The following is a 15,394-nucleotide window of genomic DNA, read 5'->3' as shown; positions in this document are numbered from 1 at the left end:
GAATTGAATGCGTTAACTGACCAGGTTGAAAGAATAACTGTTCTATAATAAGATTACGTGCACAATAGTTGTTCTTAACTGTTTCTTTATTGTGGTTTATTTAATTAAGTTAGAAAAGTACACTCACGATAATCACAATAATCAACGAGCACGACAGGAATCGGAGTCTGTCTTAGAAACGTTCAATAGAGAGGACGATCAATCGATATTGATATTGAGATGCTGCACAACCGAAACGTTGAATCGATAATTCTATTCAGCGGGTCATCTATAACAATGTACTGCAGCAGACACCCAAAACCGAGTAGCATACGACGGAAGATTTTTGCGACCTTGCTATGGAAGCAACGATAGGAAGTTGTGGGACTGCAAAGAATACAATAATACTGCAGGACCAAACGAACGATACTACAGTTGTCCAGAAGTAGTTCTGAAGATGAGTCATCAGTCAGGATGAAGCATTTTGGAGTGTTGGCAAAGCTCAACAAAGTTTGACGCTGCTAGCCAATGCTGCATGCAATTTCCAAAGCTATTTGGGAGCTTACCATGGGATTGGCGTGTGGCGGCATATACGTGCGTTGCATGATTGTTTGATTATGATAACAGTACACATAGTTGCATGCATTGTATGATATTTATCGTGTCACGTCGTTACATCGGAAAGTTATCCATCATTGAAACTTAACAAAATTAGTAGATTTTTCTAGGTTCTATGATGCAATTCCATCCAAATAACCTTGTACACCACATGCTATACATTCCAGTACAGTTCACGGGGTAAATTTACTGCCAGCAGAATGGTGCACCAGACTGTATTTTTGCCAAACTAAAATTTAAAAAATATTCCCAAGCACCTAAGCGAAATACAGAAGGTCAGAATGAAAGATCGTTTGTTTGTTGACGTTCAACTTTCATTTCATTCGTTTGTTGACGTTGACTTGTCTCTGCGAACTGTGAACGATTATTATGCTGAACTGAACGGGTTATGGATGTAAGCAATTCCTCAAATTAGGATATTCATAAAGAAATCTAAAAAGTTTCAAAGATCCAATACCATTTACTGAAACATGTTCAGTTTTTCGGGTTTGGAAGCGCCGGGTTCTATCATTTTTTGGGGGGTTCTCCCACAGCTATGATAGTAATGCTGTCCTTGAGCTGTGGCGGCTTAACATTCTCGTGCTGTGCATATCGAGTTCCGGTTCTGGAATTTCCTTACGATAGCCGTTGACAACTTGATGATAGTCATTTACATTTTTAACGAACAAATGTGGATTATTACAAATTCTTCCTAGTCGAGACAACTTTTGTAATTTTCCTTTGTGCTCTTGTGAGCCTTTTTTTAGATCTCATTTTATCGCTCCACGTTATCTATCAACGGTTGTAGCTACATTACACATAATTTACACAAATTTCAATAGAAAAATAACCTGCTGACAAACACCACAGCACAGCTGTTATGCGCTTTCAAGCCGTGGGTCCAAAATCACTAGCCCGGCAACAGTTCGGTTGTACTCACACGTTATAGAAAACGGCACCGCCACTACAGCATTGTACTATTCGCCGGTTTTCCCACCGTTTTTTTTGCACTGATCGGTGGAGATGCGTAATGTGTACTTGAAAGCAACTGATTGTGATGGAAAATTGGAATTCAACCTCGTATTACCGAAACGTACGGCGGACGGAACCCGCTGATCGTCGGCGCGTTCGGTAGCGTGATCGATCGAGCACGCATCTGATTCCGCAGCATGATCTTTTCCACCGGGTTGGCTGCTGTTTCGGAACGGTTGTTGTCATTCACGCTCCCTCTCTCTCTCTCTCTCTACTCTCTGGTTTTACGCACTGCACATTGGGACAAATTAGTTTATGAAACTGGTTTAATGTGTTTTTTTATTTATTCATTAGAGACGGCATGTCATAATATGATATTGGTAAGATTTAAAACCATTAGGCCTAATATAGCCTAAGTTTTTTAATCGACAAAAAAACTTACATAGCGTTCAGAGTTACATTACACAATCTTAGAATACCTACAGAGCTATACAATTAACAAGCAAATAAAAAAAAGGAGAAAATTTCGGATTCTCTTGCCAATATGCGCTACAAAAGATTATCTGAAGTATGCTTAGGCTAACGCTGGGATCGAAAATGTTGTTTAGAGAGCTTATGATAAGCGATCATTATGTTCAAATTCATTGTGATCGAGTCTTTTCATTCCTGCCAGGAGTATAGAAGTTTCCCCCTCTTGTAGTTTTTTTTATTTTTAGCTCCTGTAGCTTTTTTACATTTTTATTGCACATGAATAATTCATGCAAATGAATACAACCTTTATTGGCGAAAATATATTTTTACATAATATTATTTAATTTAATTGAAACGTCTTTGGCTCTCTGCCATGCTCTTTAACGCGTTTTAAGATACGATTTTCATGGTTGGACCCTATCCCATATGTGTAGTCCGATCATTAGGCCAACAATAAGAATAATGCTCCCACATATAACAAAGAAAATTGAGATTTTTGTTTTGTGTTAAGCCACTTTATTGGTAAATTTATCTCAGCTGATAGACGGGGCTGCATGCTTCAAAAATGCATCAATTCGTGGTAAATGCGTTCGATTGATCGTCAATTAGATTCCGATATGATCCTCACGCGTGGTGAAAGATAGGCTTGAAAGGCAAGATGCAGCAATGAAAAAAACACTTTGAAACAAAACATACTCTTAGCGCTTTTTAATATTCCTTGAGCACGCTAGGTATATAATATGAGATCTTTCAACAAATTAACGAAACATTTGGTTTTAGGCATGAAGACATAAAATCGGGAGTCGATCAACTATCCAACTGTGCGGCACGTAAAACCAGAGAGTAGAGAGATAGAGAGAGAGAGAGAGAGAGAGAGAGAGAGAGAGAGAGAGAGGGAGCGTGAATGACAACAACCGTTCCGAAACAGCAGCCAAACCGGTGGAAAAGATCATGCTGCGGAATCAGATGCGTGCTCGATCGATCACGCTACCGAACGCGCCGACGATCAGCGGGTTCCGTCCGCCGTACGTTTCGGTAATACGAGGTTGAATTCCAATTTTCCATCACAATCAGTTGCTTTCAAGTACACATTACGCATCTCCACCGATCAGTGCAAAAAAAACGGTGGGAAAACCGGCGAATAGTACAATGCTGTAGTGGCGGTGCCGTTTTCTATAACGTGTGAGTACAACCGAACTGTTGCCGGGCTAGTGATTTTGGACCCACGGCTTGAAAGCGCATAACAGCTGTGCTGTGGTGTTTGTGAGCGAATTCCGTTTTAATTAAAGTTGACAAAAGGCGGTGGAAAACAGTTTCGTGTTTTTATAAGAATCTTCAAAAGTGCTTATAAAGGGGGAAGTGATTAAGTGTAGTTTGGAAATAGAGCCAATATAGCGACGATATCAAAATTTGCAAAAAGCTCACCAGATTGCAAATAAATGTCCCAACAATCGCTCGACGCAGGACGAACGAACCGTGATGATGAAAAAAAAAAAGTTTAAAATATGAATGGAGGTCAAACAACACTGCCAACGGCTATCGAAAGGAAAGACCTTACCCTTTACAAGCGACTGAACCGGAACTCGAGAACGCCACGAACGGCTCGCCAGCTCTCGACAGCGGCAAAGCGATCGTAAACAATTTCATTTAAAAAACAAACATCCATATTTATCAACAAAATATGCGAAAGCGATTTTTGCACTAAAGCCTTTCCAATTCAACCCCCTCGTCCGTCACAGGGCGAGGATACGAATTGGGCGGTCTAACAAAACAAATGTGTACAAAAACATGGCTGCCCTTCATCGCTTTTTACAGTGGCGATCGTGAAGGATATACACATACATATCTGGTCGAGAGTAAATGATAACAGGATCCAGTTTATTTTTTTGTTCCCATTACCGTTTGCCGTGTGCGTGCCCCTCTTACGTCGGACAAACCGGCTATTTACGACCATTGAACTTTTCAGATTGTTTTGCTGCCTCATTTCGATCGCCATTCTGTTTTGTTCGATTCTTAGCTGGTATTTAGTGCGTTTGATGCCGGTGGGCATTGGTTTGTGCCAAACGTGTGCATTGACGTTTTCAAGGTCTCAGGCGTCTCGAAACGAATGTGAGCATAGGATTCGCAGCATAATTATATAAAAAAAGAGAGAAAAAACAGCTGTAAAACCCTTACTTTGGGGAATTTCTCCTCCTTTCACTTAGCTCTGCCACACATAGTGGCCACTTTCATCATTTTTAATCGTTTTCCGTCACTCATCTTAACGTGCCGTGTTGACGGCAATGGCACCACCACGGTTGGGTGTGCCAAATCGATTACATACACAAACATTACGGGCCTGAAATGTGCCACATGAAGTTCGGTTTTGTTTCGTGTACGCTCACGAATCTTGAAACGTGTTAATTATTAAATATATATTTACCTACCGTACGTAATTTACTGTCAGTCTTTTCTCCATCGGACACAATCAACCCGTTGCGACCACTTGTTCACGCACGAGTTAATGGTGAAGAGTGGGATAAGTGTCGTCTATCGCATTACTGCACGCGCGTTCAATAATCGTGCAATTAAATCGTTATGTAGTGATTCACATCTATGCTATTATGTTCATCTGCTATTATCAAAACCTAGCGTAAAATCGTGCCGTGCATCAAAAGAACGCAATCGCGCGTGTGTTTTTATGATCCGCAAATCCAATTTCGACCGAATGCCTTCCTTCCGGTAGGCAGCAAAGCAAGCAAGGGTTCCTGCACTATACCCTCGTTTAGGTCGATCGATGTGTCATTCAAGCGGTATACGTATGGAAACGGTTGATCGGCAGAATTGATCAGACGATCGCACGCGCGCGCGCTTCCAACATCCAAACATGGAACCATATTTTTGAACCCGCACTCGTACACGCACACCCGGCTTGATACGAGATACATGCATCGTCATTGATCGCCCCTAGATTGTATACGCGACATTGACATTTACGGTGGTCAATGACGGCGCATCTTCAAGGTTTTGATTTTTGATAAATCATTGCCAATCGCGAAAAACATCCTCAAGGCGACCAATTATTTTAAAAAGCTTTAAAGCAGTGGCGGGCTTTTGGCCGGGGTGATAGCGGCGCCGGTCTACACAGTGGGGTGTCTGGTGGATCAAATTCCATCCTGAAATATCGAGGCTCCTTATCGAGTTCGAGGCGCTCTGAATGATCGAGGCCTCTCGGACCGCACAGTCTGCTTATATGATGATGATCCTCTGTCGATATGAACGGGACCGACTTGTTAGTAAGCTCGAGGCTGCTCCCGAGCCACTTACGTGTTCGTCGATTTCTTCTGTCCTCCTGATTATTCTGCCCTCCAACCATCCGTCACGCGTACTGAAGAGAGACAAAACATGCTTATCGAATTTATAATAGCTCGGCTCACCGGGCCGGACTCCAACTCCAGTTTCATTCCAATCCCCGTTCCTTTTGGCGTTTCGTTAGAAATCATCGAGGTGGAAACTCCTTACCAACACGTACGACCTTCATGAATTCATCCACGGCTAACTCTGTTTCGCAGTTCGGCTCATTATTTGCCAGTCACTTTGCTAGCCTGGTTGCCGATCCTGCCCTTATTCTTCCGGGACTGGTCCGCACACCTCTGGAGATGTTTTAAATGCTGACCTGGTTACTGTCAATATTAAGCAGACTGACATTAACAAAACTAATACTCTCTTTCTCACCGAGATCGAAAGGATTCGATTCCTAATCCTTGCCTTAAAACAATTTAGTTCTGCCTTAAGCCTCTCCTTCGCTGCTCTTTTTCTTCTTCTTTGGCCTCTTTGGCACCTACCTCTTGTGACTTTCTTTGACTTGTTCTATCCGTAGCTGGATAGTCAGAGCTACACACGAGGAGGCGCCTGGCTGGGATTTGAACCCCGGTCCTGCCGTGTAAAGACCGCCGCAGCTGTCGCCTCAGTCACCGGGCCGCCCACCCTTTTTTAATCAATCCTTCCCTCAGGAGTTTTCCCAAATGTTCGGAAGCCTTTTTAGTTATTTCTCCGACTACAAAAAGGGTAGTCGATCATGTGTCGCTAATTGTAGAGGTATTGTCCTTTTCTGTGCCTATTCTAAAGCGTTTGAGTCCGTGGTTCTTGAGTGTTTGCCCTCCTTGTGTACTTCATGGATTAATCTTGCGCAACATCGGTTCATTCCTTGGTCGCTCGACGGCCCCAAAAAACATTCATTTTGTTTCAACCGCCGTTGACTGTCTTGACCTTAGCCTCAAATTGATAAATATAACCCGGTATTTGTTTTGGTAGAAGCTACCAAGTAATTCCACGATATAAAACTGTTCCTTCCGATATCCGATCTCAGCGATTGTTTGACACTTCAATCCTTCCTCCACCCTTTTTCTCGCTAGTGTTTAGCTTATTTTCTTGATCTATGCCCTTCTAAACGTTCGTTCGCTCCTGTCGCGAATTGCTTGCTGAGCTGGACTCGACTGAACCTGGACAGAGCCTTTAGTGACCTACATTTAAATCCTCTTTACTCATTCCTCCTTGTCGGCGTACGCTGCGTCGGTTATGTCCGGGATCGTCAACACTCTTGTTTGTAGAACACCGATGGTCCAATCGGTCGAGAACTTCAGTGGCTTACTGGGTCACCTAGTCAACACCGATATGCATCATCAACACATTCGTCCGGTTTTTGAGTCACTTCGGCAAGATCGATGTATTTTGTCGACGGGCCTCTGATCGTCTTACTCGTCAGCATTTCTGTCCGTGGAACACAATCGCCGGTTGCTCAATCGATCGACCATTGAGCCGACTTCTAGTCCACAACGGCTTATTCGGTCACCTAATCACTTTTGTCTCCCCTATCATGAGACCCTCAAGATGATGGTTTCTAGTTTCTAAGTATAAACATTTACACAGTGGACATAGTAGTGGAGACAAAGATATCTTTTCCAATCTTTTCATTTGAACTTTATCTTTCCTTAACGAAAATCTTTTCCTTCTTCTTCAGAAATGCTCGTCTACCAGTTCGTTTAGAATCGCCTGCTTATCCACCGTCGAAAAAATGATAGTCACAACAAATGTGTTAAAGGGTATGTGTGCTTCACTTCTTTGTACCGCCCGCTGTTTCCCTGATTCGATCCCATACTTTGCAGGAACTTTCCCGAAACGAATGATCGTTACGATTATGATCTTCGTGGCCTGTACCGCGTCGTTCATGCTGCGTGTTCATATGTCGATAAATCTCCTGGCAATGGTACAACCAATTACTGCTCCATCCAGCAACAGTAGTCTCACCGTGCCGAACGCACCAACCTCGCTCTCCTCAACGCCCAACGGCACAGCGAACGCGACATCCGACGGCGATCTGATCGTTCCGGCGCCGGTAGTGCCCGACTATGGGCCACGCTACGGCTGGAACCAAAACATGCAGAGCCACATCCTGGGAGCGTACTTCTACGGTTACCTTCTAACGTCACTTCCGGCAGGACCATTGGCGGAACGGTACGGACCTCAGCGGCTGATCGGATACTCCTTTCTGCTGTCCGCAGTGGTTACCGCCCTGTTTCCTCTGTTTGCCGCCATCGATGTGTGGATCGTGATTGCCGGACGCTTTCTGATCGGTTTGCTAAGCGGCTGCGTTTATCCCACGCTCCACAACGTCATCTCGCGCTGGATTCCTCCGAACGAGAAAAGTAAAGCGGTTGCCTGCATTGCCGGCGGCAGTACCTTCGGAACGGTGATTACGTGGCCATTTGCCGGCCTGCTAACAGAACACTTCGGCTGGGTGTACGCTTTCTATGTTCCAGCCTTTCTCTCCGCACTGGTTGGTGGTGTCTGGTTTTGGCTGGTGGCAGATTCCCCGGCTGAGCACAAGACAATCACAAAGGAGGAACGTGACCTGATCGAGGCATCCTTCGGTAACACGGTGTCGAAAACGAAGGCGAAACCCCCGCTGCTGAAAGTGATCACGTCGCTACCGTTCATCGCGCTCGTCCTGTCCCATTACAGCAGCTTCTGGGGGCTAAACTTTTTCGTCACCCAAGCGCCCAAGTTCATTAGCGAAGTGCTTGGCTTTAACCTAACCAACGCCGGTTTCCTCTCCAGCCTGCCCTATTTGGCGCGCATGTTTTCGGGATTCTTTTTCGGCTACATCGGCGATTGGCTGCGGCGAAAGGAAATTATGGCCGTGACTGCTTTGCGCAAATCGTTCATTGTGTTCTGTAAGCGGCCATACCACCGTCGCTCGATGACCGCAATTCAGTAATATTTCCTCTCTCTCTCTTCTCTTTTTACAGCACATTTCCTTCCAGGGGCCTTTCTGATTGCACTTCCCTTCATCGGGCAGGATCCGATCGTTACCGTTTCGTGCATCATTGCCTGTCTCGGCTTTAACGGAGCATCGACCATTACCAACCTGGTAAATGCACAAGATTTGGCCCCCAACTTTGCGGCCACTCTGTACGGCATGATGAACTTCCTTGCAACGACGGCCGGTTTCCTTGCACCCATGGCAGTGGCTTACTTCACCAAGGAAAAGGTAAGCGTTAGCGTGAAGTGATAAGCGAATGGCTAGCTTAGACCCTTGCGACTCTACCTGATCTTCTCTTCTAGAACACGATGGAGGAATGGAAGTATGTGTTTCTGCTGACCGCCGGCTTCTACATTGTTTCCGGGATCGTTTTTATAATTTTTGGATCGGGAAAAGTGCAGAAATGGAACGAAATCAAGGAGCAACCTACGGGGGAGGCTGTAGTAGAACCGGAGGATCGCAGTGTAAAGTTATAATAACAACAAATTGTGCCGTTTTTCTGTTGATAAGGTTTTTTTTTGTTATTCTGCATAATAAACATTTACTAAAATCGAAATATGTAAAAAGTAATATTTAAATAAATTTACTTACATACTCACCTGGGGCTACGATTCTGGTCCGACATAGTAGTTCCTAAGGAGAAGAGGACCGATCACGGTAGAGCGCCGAAGTCTGACAATCAATTATCCCAGGCCATTTGGCGATCGCAAAGCCACAGCACACAGCCCCTTTCACTAGAATTCCTTTGCTAAATTCACTAGAATCCCTTTGCCCATGTGGACGGACTAAAACAGGTAAACCTGCCGAGTCGTCCTAGTGTATTTTCCTTCTTAATGGCCTGCTCAGGGCTTTGGAAGTCTAGGAGACATGGTCAGGTCACCAACCTGTTTCCAGCAAACTCGCTCCAGGGCTTCTCCAACTCCAGCTACGCCCAATCTCCCATAGGTTAGACTCCACCTGATCAAACGAGCTGACTTCGCCCGAAAGAGCTGCGAGTCCTTCCGGCTAATGTGTAGGGATCACCAGTTCCTTGCCCCAAGTTGCTTGTCGTTATTCTTTTTACGTAGCGTGGGTCTGTATTCGAAATAAATTTGTTACTTTCCGTAGATTTGTTGTTGAGCGTAGCCTGCCGGGTGCCTCTCCTTCACCCCTCCCCTGTGTCGTTGGAGGACTTTAGACATCCTAGGTGTTTAAAGTATCATTAAACAGACAAACATAACATGGGGAGCATGCACTAGCTCACCTTGCTCCCTCCGCTCGATTTAACCATATCATCCTAGCCATAAGCTTCTACTGCATACGAGAGCTTCGAACCAATTATGTCTATATCATCAGCGTATCCCGAGGACCGACTTATGGAGAAAGGCCCTTGCGGTTTGCACCACTGAGCTTCGATGGTTGAACGATCACATCTGATCTTCTCCTGACATCTGATTTTAACCATTGTAAGGAGGATAAAATTCTAAAATCCTACTGCTGCATACACTTACCATGTCATCAAAAACTGAAGCAATTATCTTGATTGTGTTTTGCTTATTCTTCTGGATTGAGGTTTCACTCAATCTAAAGCTCACATTAATCTTTAATGCATTCAAACAATGATTCATAGACAACTGACATTCAGTGGTTTAACACATCAAACAGTGATCCACGATACGTTTTAGTAACTGCAACACACGACGATGTAATGGTTTTAAGGAACATGTTGCTCATTGTTCCACACACACACACACCACTTCACCAGCTCTTTAAATTTTGTATAGCATCATTTTTTTCGCACAACTTTTACCAACCAACCGAGCGTATTCGGCCATCGAAGGTACATCCTCGTCCGCGTCCACCATCGTCTAACAAAAAAAAGAAAAAAAAACGGGGTTAAAACAAATTAAGCGCAATTTGCAGATGGTCGGCAATTCACTTACCAAATACTCAGCATACGTTGTGTAGGATCTGCCCGTAAGCACCAGCGTTTCTTTCACATCCTGCTCAGTCGTGTGGTTTGCATCCTGCGCCTCGGCATCATCGTTTAGCCGACTGTACTTGTGCGCGTCGAGTTTCGCTAAAACGGTTTTATCTAGCGGGTGCCATGTGTACGTCTCCGGACACAGCAAGTACGATGGCTGAAGGTTACTTTTGTAACGCATCTTCGGGCAAGAGTGGATGTAAAATCCCATGTAGTAACTTTTAATGTTAGGATATTTACTGTGTAGCGATCGCGTGTAGGCAATCTCTCTGGATGGGGAGGAGGGCATTAAGGGAAGGGAAAACATTAAGTAAGGAGAAGTTTATAGTTTTCAGGAATGTATAATTTACCGCAACGAGCTATAGGTGCCAAGCGATAGAAATTTGAATTCAGGATCGTAGAAAAAGTACACCGAGCTGACACAGTTCGGTAGCACGTCAATCACACCGACGGCAATCAGACGATCGTCCAGCCAATACTGTTGATGAAAGCTTCCGTATCCTTGTGCGCCCTGCGGAATCGGGGGGAGGGAAACCAGAGAATACACTTTACCAGTCGCTGCCTTCCGAGTTTAAATATGCATATGAGGGTTTTAATCATAAAATTGTAATTACGCTCTGTTACACTTAACATGGACACATAGAATGCATCTTATCTAACTGCACAATTACACAATTCCCAATCCGTGTGGATTGTCAATCCTTAGGAAATTAAAGTAAAACAGTGGCCTGCCTTGTACACGCTCACTTAGGATCATACTTCGCTATTACAAACGTTTTATACAGATATAATAACATTTTTCACTATTACGCTTTTGCACATGATGGATTTTTTTAAATTTATCCTAATAAAATCGTTTTTTTTTTTAATTACGGCGTTAAGCCGTCATACTGAAATTATAAAAATAAATCTTTTTTTTTTCTTTTAGCTTCGTTCTACACATTAACACAGTTATCAACTCATTCGCGCAACGGAAAAACAAACAAACAAAGTCGACAACACAACAGCCAATGAAGGAGAAGTACAGCTATGATGGAATATTATTAGCATCGTTCTATAAGAAACAAAAAGCGTGCAAAGTAAAGACAAAATGTACCTTCAATGGCGATTTCACCAAAAAGTCCAGATACTCTTCGATCGCACCGGGCGGATCATTGTGAATGGCCGTCTGATACTTTCGGTACAGAGCGTACGAATCATGCAAGCTCTCTTTAAACTTAGCTCCAGCAGTGGGAAGCGTCACGATCTATTGCGGGTGTTTATTTTTCGGTTTTTTGTTTTGTTTTTTTTTTGTGATTCAGTGGTGGAAGGTGGAAAGAAAAAAGAAGAAAAACTAAATTAAAACCATCCTGCCAGAGAGCATTTACCTTGAGCGGGGATTTCACGAGGAATCGCTTGAAGCGGTCCATCTTCAGTTTAGACGCAGGATCGTTATGAATGCTTTGTTGGTAAATGCTGTACAGATTGAATGTGGTCGCGGTGGCACCATCGCTGGCGGGTATATATTTTACCTGCAAAATAAATAAATAAAAAGGCATCCAGAGGTGGCTAGTGATGGGTGTGATCGACCGGCAACGAATACGGGTCGATTTAATGGTGTAACTCGTTTGATGGATTTACTGGACCTCTTGCACCCGTGGGATATCAATAATACGCAGAACTCATGCATATGCGCCCGAGTCGCATATTTTCTGCGACCCGACCTCGTTGAACCCACAGGTTTCACGAGTCACGAACTTGATTCCCATTCAATAGTGATGGGCGGATCGAACCGAACCGATCGGGTCGGAGCCATCCATAAGCGACCCGGTATCGTTCGGGTCGTAACCGTAGTTCCAACGTGTTCGGGTTGTAGATTCAGCAAAGCAAACGGTCGGTGCAACGAGGTCGGGTGGACCCGGGGAAGCAGAGAGTTCGAGTCGACCCGAAAGTTCAACGAGTTTGGTCTAATCCATCGGTCTTCCCGAAACCGTTACGGGTCCACCCAAACTCGTTGCCCCCACGGGTCGCACACGATTCCTATGGCAACGATCTCGACTCCCGGGTCGATCCGTGTCAAGAGTCGTATGACCGACCCATCACTACTGCTCACCTTTAAACGGTGCGCTGGTTTATCGCTTTCCTGTGGACATTCGGCCAGAAATTCTTCCAGCGTTTTCTTCGGCGATTTGCTGCTACTGCTGCCTTTGCTGGATTTCATCATGTTTTCGATCTCCGCATCGGACAACCCTTTTTTCTGCAATTTTTCGCGCTTCCGTTCAATGCGCATAAGCTTTGCTTTCTTTGGCTGATTAGTAATATTTGATTCGGTTGAGTGCTTTGGAAAATTTTCGATGGCCGAGGCGGCGTGCTTGGGCACATTCGAACCACCCGACTCACTTTCAACAGTATGCTCCGACGGCCGATCGTGCTTGGGGTTGGCTTCACCCAGCTCCATCACGTCCATCACATCCTGATCTACAGGATGCGGTTCCATGGACGGTACTTCCATATGTTCGAACGATTCATTATCTTCGGTTGAGTCTTCCTCGCTCGTTCCAAGCGCACCAGTCGTGTCCGTTGGGTCCCGTTTTCCATCACGCAAGAACTTGTGCAGACGTTTGAGAATCTTTTTATGCGATTTGTTCAGACTAAAGTTCAATGCATCACACTTGATCGTGTACGATGGACAGCAGGTGACGTCCATCACCGGTTTGTAGCAGTAACACCCGGAACGGCGCCACCCACGATCAATCAGCTCTTGGTAATCCTGGCAGGTTAGCCTGTGGGCCCACATACCTGCAAAACAATGTCGGTACGGTAAATCGGAAGCAGCAGCTTGCGATAAACAACAAGTCTAGGGCCTAATGGTCATTTTGGCTTACCGTTCGAGTAGCATGAGTTCGACTGCTTACAATATCCGCATGCATAGCGAGAGTTTTGTCCGTAGAATTCTACTACCGAAAACGACATTCTGCAGTTTGCGGAAAGTTTCAAGTGGAGTCAAAGGGTTTTATGGTTTTTGTTTTTAGTGGCTGTCACTTACTTTCCGTACAAGGTCGTTTCGTACTGAAAAAAGAGGAAAAAGTGTGAGTAATAGCTACGCGTTCACTGCTCCTTGTTTGTTTTTCTTACGAGTTTACGTTCCGCGAACGGCACCGCGGAATCTCATTCTTACCTCGGGGAGAGATCTGTTTTTATCTGCAATTGAAGTAATTGCTTCCTGGCCACCTGAAAAACGTAAAAGAATACCATCAATCTGGGAAATAACACACTATTTTCTAGGTTAATGCATACCAACTGGGTAGGTAGAAAACACTAGGTCACGTACCTAATAACTATAGCAGGACAACTTCAGTCCCATCTAGAACCACGCATCACACATCCTTTCCGCTATGCTGATTGCACTCTGGATCTACTCTATTTAAACAACTCTCCACATAGTGCTGCAAACCAAGAATGCGCATTACATTGTGGTCATCGTATTGCATCTGTGCTACAATGGCAACAACAATGAAGCGAGAAAAAAGTCAGCTAAGAAAGAGATGTATACCCAGCTGCAGGTAAACAAACCAGAGAACATCCAACGTTTTTCAAGTTTAGCAAAGTGCTATAAGGTATTTAGTGAAAAAAATGAAAAATTTGCCGCCAACAATTTCTCTAACTCATTTGCCAAGCTAAAGCTGCCTAAAATCAGGTAAAATATTTTACATTTACGTCATCCACGCGACCGAAGCATTTCATCCCGCATTGACGTTTAAAACGTACACTTCGTTTCGATTCAAACGCACTGCTGTCAAACTAACTTCACAGTACCGGAAATATCGATGACAGCTTTTGGCTCGGTTTCGCTTTCGCTCTCTCGCTCTTTCTCTCTTTTCCGGTGTACTCGGCCATTTGTAAGCAGGCACATTCTGCATCGCTGGACAAATACGATTGAAAATGGTAATTAACATCCTCTTTCGGCTAATTTCTGTGTAGTGCGCTAAACAGTTCGTGTGTGTTTTCATGAATATGCTGTTGGTTGCATAGTTGAAGTAGCGAATAACACACCACAGTGAATTGTTTCGCGCACAGCCGCCAGTGTTGACATCACTACGACCACAAGCGGCGCGGCATTTTCTTTGCTCATCTGCAACTAATGCAAATCTTGTTCTGGTCGTTTTAGTCGCTCGTGATTCCAGAGAAATTCCAGCACATTCTCCGTGTGCTCAGCACCAACATCGATGGTAAGCGTACGGTCCCGACCGCACTGACCGCCATCAAGGGTGTCGGTCGTCGGTATGCCCACGTCGTCCTGAAGAAGGCCGATGTCGACCCGTTCAAGCGTGCCGGCGAGTGTTCCGACGAGGAGGTGGAAAAGATTATCACCATCATCTCGAACCCTCGGCAGTACAAAATCCCGGACTGGTTCCTCAACAGACAGAAGGATATCGTCGACGGTAAATTCATGCAGCTGACGTCGTCCAACATCGACTCGAAGCTCCGTGAAGATTTGGAGCGGCTGAAGCGTATCCACGCTCACCGTGGCATGCGTCACTACTGGGGTCTGCGTGTCCGTGGTCAACACACCAAGACCACCGGTCGCCGTGGTCGTACGGTCGGTGTGTCCAAGAAGAAGTAAGCACCCAAGTGAACGGACGGTTACTTTCCAATCCTTCGCGGTGTGTGTTGTGTGAAGGGGTGGGAGGGGGAGGAGGCGGTTTAAAACAAACGTTGTGCGATGTGCGAAAAAAGGTAGGAACCGTTGTGTTGGTGGGTGTTGTGGCACATCGGAACGTTCTGATGTGAGATGTGCTTTCCAATAAATGGTTCTTACGGAAAACATATTGTAAAGTGGTGTGTGATATTTGTTTATGCTAGAGGCATTCAGAAGTGTGTTAGTTACCACTACATCCGAATGATAGTGTTGTTTGTATGAGTGAACAGAAACTCGGTTGCTAAGAGATAGGATCCTGCTCGATTGGAAATCATGTACTTGGAGATCCTTCGGTGAATTCCTCCCTTTGTAGTATATCTTTTGCATCCAAGAAGTTGTAATTTGTGGATACTCTAAGCTCTCTCTGTCTCGCGTTGTATGACTAAAATAATAGCATTGTATGGATCAGAAATGTTAAGCCAAAGGGCCCTTA

The 15,394-nt window shown here is 44.7% G+C and overlaps 3 protein-coding genes across 13 annotated transcripts; 2 read left to right on the top strand and 1 right to left on the bottom strand.

Moving 5' to 3' along the window:
• The first annotated feature begins 2,976 nt into the window (after nt 1-2,976).
• LOC118506283 (putative inorganic phosphate cotransporter) lies at nt 2,977-9,041 on the top strand. Of its 4 annotated transcripts, none has more exons than XM_036043199.1 (5): nt 2,977-3,201; nt 7,019-7,100; nt 7,164-8,231; nt 8,307-8,548; nt 8,623-8,886. In XM_036043199.1, exons 2-5 carry the CDS (start codon nt 7,073-7,075, stop codon nt 8,794-8,796), a joined length of 1,512 nt encoding a protein of 503 aa, XP_035899092.1. In that variant the 5' UTR covers nt 2,977-3,201; nt 7,019-7,072; the 3' UTR covers nt 8,797-8,886. The 4 variants fall into 4 exon arrangements, with proteins under 4 accessions (XP_035899092.1, XP_035899093.1, XP_035899095.1 ...); XM_036043200.1 differs by having other exon boundaries at nt 2,995-3,064; XM_036043202.1 differs by having other exon boundaries at nt 3,036-3,054.
• An 806-nt stretch (nt 9,042-9,847) lies between these two features.
• Nucleotides 9,848-13,949, bottom strand: LOC118504778 (arginyl-tRNA--protein transferase 1). Of its 8 annotated transcripts, none has more exons than XM_036039711.1 (9): nt 13,836-13,949; nt 13,594-13,758; nt 13,441-13,493; nt 13,148-13,331; nt 12,376-13,061; nt 11,380-11,529; nt 10,634-10,794; nt 10,243-10,552; nt 9,854-10,167 (listed from the first exon to the last, which is right to left on the bottom strand). In XM_036039711.1, exons 4-9 carry the CDS (start codon nt 13,233-13,235, stop codon nt 10,069-10,071), a joined length of 1,494 nt encoding a protein of 497 aa, XP_035895604.1. In that variant the 5' UTR covers nt 13,236-13,331; nt 13,441-13,493; nt 13,594-13,758; nt 13,836-13,949; the 3' UTR covers nt 9,854-10,068. The 8 variants fall into 8 exon arrangements, with proteins under 8 accessions (XP_035895603.1, XP_035895604.1, XP_035895611.1 ...); XM_036039718.1 differs by lacking the exons at nt 11,380-11,529; nt 13,836-13,949 and adding an exon at nt 11,651-11,794 and having other exon boundaries at nt 13,148-13,236; nt 13,309-13,331; nt 13,560-13,802; XM_036039717.1 differs by lacking the exons at nt 11,380-11,529; nt 13,836-13,949 and adding an exon at nt 11,651-11,794 and having other exon boundaries at nt 13,148-13,236; nt 13,309-13,331; nt 13,594-13,802.
• Nucleotides 13,950-14,058: 109 nt separating this feature from the next.
• LOC118504782 (40S ribosomal protein S18) lies at nt 14,059-15,098 on the top strand. Its single transcript, XM_036039729.1, has 2 exons — nt 14,059-14,207; nt 14,431-15,098. The coding sequence occupies exons 1-2, from the start codon at nt 14,205-14,207 to the stop codon at nt 14,884-14,886; spliced, it is 459 nt and encodes a 152-aa protein (XP_035895622.1). The 5' UTR covers nt 14,059-14,204; the 3' UTR covers nt 14,887-15,098.
• The last annotated feature ends 296 nt before the right edge of the window (nt 15,099-15,394 follow it).

The sequence above is a fragment of the Anopheles stephensi genome, chromosome 2, assembly GCF_013141755.1.
Source record: "Anopheles stephensi strain Indian chromosome 2, UCI_ANSTEP_V1.0, whole genome shotgun sequence".
NCBI classification, from domain to species: Eukaryota; Metazoa; Arthropoda; class Insecta; order Diptera; family Culicidae; genus Anopheles; species Anopheles stephensi.
This window is presented reverse-complemented; position numbering and strand designations above follow the sequence as displayed.

Bases quoted from the DNA above. Each gene is read 5' to 3' on its own strand.
- LOC118506283 (XM_036043203.1), top strand. From the start codon at position 7,073: ATGATAGTCACAACAAATGTGTTAAAGG. The intron at 7,101-7,163 runs GTATGTGTGCTT...CATACTTTGCAG, and splicing joins CACAACAAATGTGTTAAAGG to GAACTTTCCCGAAACGAATG. The intron at 8,549-8,622 runs GTAAGCGTTAGC...CTTCTCTTCTAG, and splicing joins CTTACTTCACCAAGGAAAAG to AACACGATGGAGGAATGGAA.
- LOC118504778 (XM_036039711.1), bottom strand. From the start codon at position 13,235: ATGTCGTTTTCGGTAGTAGAATTCTACGGACAAAACTCTCGCTATGCA. The intron at 13,062-13,147 runs GTAAGCCAAAAT...ATTGTTTTGCAG, and splicing joins GAACTCATGCTACTCGAACG to GTATGTGGGCCCACAGGCTA. The intron at 10,553-10,633 runs GTAAATTATACA...CTCCCCATCCAG, and splicing joins GGCACCTATAGCTCGTTGCG to AGAGATTGCCTACACGCGAT.